Source organism: Trichechus manatus, unplaced genomic scaffold, assembly GCF_000243295.1.
Source record: "Trichechus manatus latirostris isolate Lorelei unplaced genomic scaffold, TriManLat1.0 scaffold00163, whole genome shotgun sequence".
Taxonomy (NCBI): domain Eukaryota; kingdom Metazoa; phylum Chordata; class Mammalia; order Sirenia; family Trichechidae; genus Trichechus; species Trichechus manatus.
The window spans coordinates 2,438,478-2,444,477 of NW_004444099.1; the positions used below are offsets into that span (position 1 = coordinate 2,438,478).

The 6,000-nt window shown below is 38.4% G+C and overlaps 1 protein-coding gene across 1 annotated transcript in view; it reads right to left on the minus strand.

Moving 5' to 3' along the window:
- MYPN (myopalladin) overlaps positions 1–6,000 on the minus strand; it is a 114,589-nt gene that overhangs the window by 95,894 nt on the left and 12,695 nt on the right. The window contains exon 3 of the mRNA XM_004386403.1: positions 1,076–1,978. Coding sequence (XP_004386460.1) covers positions 1,076–1,977 — 902 coding nt within the window. The 5' untranslated portion in view covers position 1,978. The remainder of the gene's footprint in view (positions 1–1,075; positions 1,979–6,000) is intronic.

Here is a 6,000-nt window from a genome sequence, read left to right on the forward strand (position 1 = left end):
GGAAATATTTGGGCATTACGAAGAACAGTGTCCATAAACTGATATAAAAAAGTTTATAATAAATGCAATACTTGTAAAATGAGTCTTTAAATTGACCTTATCTACAGTCTTAGTCTATCTTTATTCTATCAGATTTTATTCCATTATGTGGCTTTCTTTCAAATCCAAACAATACCACAGGTATTCACTGAGTACAGATCATAAATGCTTTCTTCTTTTAAGCTAAAGTCTGTGGGTCTGCACTGTCCAAGACAGTAGCCACAGCCACATGTGGTTCTCGGGCACTTGAAATGTGGCTAGTGCAACTGAGGAACTGAAATTTTAATTACATTTAAATTTTGAAACTGATACTCAATTCAGTTGTTGCAAAACTTTTTAGTATATTTGGAGCAATTTGGGATTGTTATCTACTTTTTCAACTATAAATTTTGTGAAATACAAATACAAATTGAGTATTTCCAAGAAAAATTTAGCATCCAAATTGAGATGTGTTGTAAATGTAGAATTCACACTGGATTTCGAAGACTTAGGTACTAGGACGAAAAGAATGTAAAATATCTTATTAATAATTTTTACATTGTCTACATGTTGAAATGATGATACTTGGTTATATTGTTAAATAAAATATATTATTAAAATTAATCTCACCTAATTCTTTTTTTTTTTATTTTTTAATACGGCTATTAGTCCCTGGGAGGCACAAATGATTTGGCGCTGCACTACTAACCGAAAGGCTGTGGGTTCAAACCCATCCAGAGGAGCCTTAGAAGAAAGGCTTGGAAATCTGCTTCTGAAAGGTCACAGCCTTGAAAACCCTGTGGATCAGTTCTACTCTGTAACACATGGGATACGCAAGAATTGGAATCAACTTGACGGCAACTAATAACAACTAGAAAACTTTTCAAAAATCTATGGCTAGTACTTTATTTCTGGAAAGTACTGCTTTAGACCACATCAACTGCTTTTCTCAAAGGTAGTATATAATTTTTGAAACCACATACTCAAAAGACAATACTAAGGAGGATCATGGTAGATGGAAAGCAATTACCAAACATTATGAATGGGACATTTTTACCTTACTTGAGGTGGTGGAATTCCTACCACTATACAATCCAACTGTACTCGGGTTCCTTCTGGAACTTCTCTGCTCCGTAACTTTTGAGTGAACCGAGGAGGTTGCCCCAGAGGTTCTTCATAGTACAAAGATGAAGGTGAAGACCCTGGGGTAATGTCTCCACCAGCTGCGTCATTGGCAGCCTGCTCAGCTTCACGTCTCTTGGCTTCTTGCTGTTCAAGAGCGTGATTCAGTTCATTATCTCTGGTATCCGCAGGGATGGGGATGGGAACAGAAGATCTTTCTCGTCTTTCTGACAGATCTGAGAAACTGGAGCTGCTTTCCTGCATTGCTTTGTTTTGAGATTCCAATTTGCTCTTGTGGTTTTTGCAGGCACGAGGTCTAATCCTTTTGGAGCTATGGGCTTTGAAAAGGGAGGACAGCTCTTCGATGAAATCAGCAGCCTTATTTAAGAACACCTTTTTGGACTGAGTTTCAGAACTATATTGTGGCCTTTTTGCTTCCTGTGGGCTCTCTTTACAGCTGGTAGAACTTTGAGAGTTATCCTGGCAGAAGTTAGGGTCAAAACTTGATTGGGGTGAGTGTTTCATTTGATCTGAAGAAAGACGTTTTCGAGCTTGAGATTCATCTGCTTTCTCCAAAGGGTCATGATTGATGGCCAGTCTTGCCAGGTTGACACTTTCATCTAATTCTTCTTGGCTCAGAAAGGCAGAAAGATCTGGAAGGTCATCTTGGCCTCCTTCTCCTTCAGCAGCTCCAGAAGGGCCGCCAAAATGAAAAGGGTTGGAGGAAGGTTCTGCGCGACTCCTCTCATTGTTTCCCTGATGTCTGGTTTCAGCTAAATAGCTCTCCCTTAGAAGCTGAGATATGGAAGTAGAAGCCTCTAGGCTGTCGTCTTGCATGCTGTCACAAAATAATAATAATCACAAAAAGTTTGGATCATTTCTAGGGAATAGCAAGTCAATGTTTATTATAGCATGGTAGATTCTTAAGAACTTAAAGCTTGAACTAAACATTTGCCTAATTATGGTCTCAAATTATAAAATAAATAGGAATTTAATAAGCATTCCCTGAAACTGAAAATAAAGACATTTCTGATTATCACTTTATTAAATGCTTTAAATGCAAATTTCATCGCGAAAGTTATGGTATAACTATATCAAAAAAAAAAGACCTGCTGCCATAGAGTCGATTCCGACCTATAGCAACCCTATAGTGACCTTAAATACAAGTTTAATATGTAATTTTGATAATACCTGTACAGGGCTTTTAGTTACAAAGTCCTTTCATACACAAATAGATATTTGCTCTCCACCTCCCCCCCTTTACCTTGGATATAACAGAATTATAGAAATTAAGAGATATTCACAATATACCAGGGTTGGGGGGAGGGGGAAAAGGAGGGTTGGTGATGATGGAAAAATTGCACTGATTAAGGGTAGGGTTGCAGAATTGATTATTTTAATTGCTGTCAATAAGTTGTATGCCTGTAAAAAGTTGAATTGGCAAAAGTTGTGTGATAGATATATTTACAACAATGACCAAGAAAAAAAAAGAGTAGTTGCTGAGGCTGTTTATGTACAACCAAACACCTCATGGGATTTGGTTCCTTGGTTTGAAGATTTAAGGTCATGGTCTCATGGGACTTCCCGGTTAATTGCCCTAATAATATGGTTAGTGCTTCTGTTCTATCTCTTAGTGTGTTGCGTAGTGCCTGAGGTCTTAAAAGCTTGCAAGTGGCCATTAGGCACAACAATTGGCCTCTATTCACCTGGAGTAACAGAGGAAGAAGGGGAGTCAGGAATAGGAAGAGGATATGGAATGTGTGGCTAATTGCCTCCATGAACAACTGCCTCCTTTGCCATGAGAACAGAAGAATTAGATGGTGCCGGGCTACCATTACTGAACATTTTGATCAAAGATTCCGTAGAAAAAATCCTGTTGAAAAGGGGGAAAATGCAGAACAGAACTCAAATTCTCATGAACTCCAGACTTCCTGGATCCATGGAGGGTGGAGGAACCCCTGAAAGTATTGCCCTGAGATAATCTTTAAACCTTTAACCAAAAATATCCCCTGAAATCTTCTTAAAACCAAACAATAGTTTAGCTTAACTAGTTAAAAAAGATTGGCCTTGAACGTTCTGTGCTTTTTTTTAAATTGTGCTTTAGGTGAAGGTTTACAGAGCATATTAGTTTCTCATAAAACAATTAATGCACGTATTGTTCTGTGACATTGGTTGCCAACCCCATGACGTGTCAACACTCTCCTCTTCTCAACCTTGGGTTCCCCATTACCAGCTTTCCTGTCTCCTCCTGCCTTCTCATCCTTGCCCCTGGGCTGGTGCACCTGTTTAGTCTTGTTTTGTTTTATGGACCTGTCTAATCTTTGGCTGAAGGGTGAATCTCAGGATTGACTTCAGTACTGAATTAAAAAGGTTTCTGGGGACCGTACCGTCGGGGTTTCTCCAGTTTCCATCAGACCAGTAAGTCTGGTCTTTTTTTTGTGAGTTAGAATTTTGTTCTGCCTTTTTCTCCACCTCTGTCTGGGACCCTCTATTGTGACCATTGTCAGGGCAGTCAGCAGTCGTTGCCAGGCATCATCTAGTTGTGCTGCACTCAGTCTGGTGGAGGCTGTGGTAGTTGTGGTCCATTAGTCCTTTGGACTAATCTTTCCCTTGTGACTTTGGTTTTCTTCATTCTTCCTAAGCATTATGCTCTTTTAAGAACTATCTATATGGGATCAAAGTGACTACAACAACTCGAAAGATTAGATAGGAACCTTAGGGGGCAGTGAGTTTATGTTAATGAGAGAGGAACAACTCAGAAAAGGAGGGTGAAAATGGTTGCTCAACTGGAAGAATGTAATCAATGTCACTACATTGTACATATAGAAACTGTTAAAAAAGAGAGAGAGAATGTTCACAGACTGTGATAAATGTAACTAATGTTACTGAACAATTTGGTGGGAATTGTCAAATGAGAACCTAACTTACTGTGTAAACTTTCATTAAAAACTCAATAAAATGTTATTAAAAAACAAAGAGATATTGGCAATATAATTTCATCTAGTTACTGAAGATACAGATTTGACCTAACTCATGAAGATAATGCTTTTGTTATGTGACTAGAGGCAAGCTATTTAAATTTAATGTTGTTTATATTACCAATCTGCTCTTGAAAACTGACTGTTTAGCTTCTTCAAACAAGATATAATTAATTTCTATAAAGATATGAGTTAGAGCCTAGATTATTTTAAAAATCTCTTAAATTAACACTGGTTAGGAGGAAATATGGGAGAAGGAGGTGCAAGACAGGAGATTTTTTACTGTTTACCCTTTCCTAACTATTGAATTGTAATTATGTAAACATAATAACTACTCAAAAAATAAATATTTTTTAAAGTCATAAGAAAATAGTACAATAACTTTAGTTCAAAGGTCCCCTAGACTAGAGATTTTGATAATGCCAACTAAATCTTTATTATTAATATTATATCCTTTTATTCATTCAAACATTTACTAGAGGAATGGCAGGCATATGACCAATAGGCTGACACTTTTATCTCACCCTCTTAAAAGATACATCTAGCTGGTTACAGTACTCTTCCCATTGACCTTGACTTTCTTAATACTCTTCTCCTTCAGCTCCCACCAGTCAATCAGAGATGGTAAAGGAGATGAAGACTATTTGCCATTCTTGGCTACTATGTGCTAGGCTGTGTGATAGGAAGACAAAGAGGAAACGAATCTCTTAAACCTCTTCTGGCTTTAAGACTCTATGACAAAACTTATTTCAGTTCTTTCCTCTCCTTTCCCTTACATGATGTTGTTGTTAGATGCCCTCGAGTCAGTTATGACTGATAGCGACCCCATGTACAACAGAATGAGATACTGCCCAGTCCAGCGCCATCCTCACAATCACTGCTATGCTTGAGCTCATTCTTGCAGCCACTGTGTCAGTCCATCTCATTGAGGGTCTTCCTCTCTTTCGCTGACCCTCTACTTTACCAAGCATGATGTCCTTCTCCAGGGTCTGGTCCCTCCTGACAACACGTCCAACGTACATGAGACGAAGGCTCGCCATCCTCACTTCCTTCAAAGGAGCATTCTTTTTGTACTTCTTCCAAGACAGATTTGTTCATTCTTCTGGAAGTCCATGGTCTATTCAATATTCTTCGCCAACACCATAATTCAAAGGCATCAATTCTTCTTCAGTCTTCCTCATTCACTGTCTGGTGTATGAGGCGATTGAAAATACCATGGCTTGGGTCAGATGCACATTAGTTCTCAAAGTGACATCTTTGCTTTTTAACACTTGAAAGAGGTCTTTTGCAGCAGATTTGCCGATTGTAATATGTCGTTTGATTTCTTGATGGCTGCTTCCATGGCCATAGATTGTGGATCCAAGTAAAATGAAATCCTTGACAACTTCAATATTTTCTCCATTTATCATGATGTTGCTTCTTGGTCCAGTTGTGAGGATTTTTGTTTTCTTTATGTTGAAGCGTAATCTATACTGAGGGCTGTATTCTTTGATCTTCACCAGTGCTTCAAGTCCTCTTGCTTTCAGCAAGCAAGGTTGCTATCATCTGCTATCACAGGTTGTTAATGAGTCTTCCTTCAATTCTGATGCCACGTTCTTCTTCATACAGTCCAGCTTCTCAGATTTTTGCTCAGCATACAGATTGAATGAGTATGGTGAAAGGATACATGTTTCTTGACTTTAAACCACGCAGTATCCCCTTGTTCTGTTCAAACAGCTGTCTCTTGGACTATGTACAGGTTCCTCATGAGCACAATTAAGTGTTCTGGAATTCCCATTCTTCGTAATATTATTCATAATTTGTTATGATCCACACAGTCGAATGCCTTTGCATAGTCAATAAAACACAGGTAAACATCTTTCTGGTATTCTCTGCTTTCAGC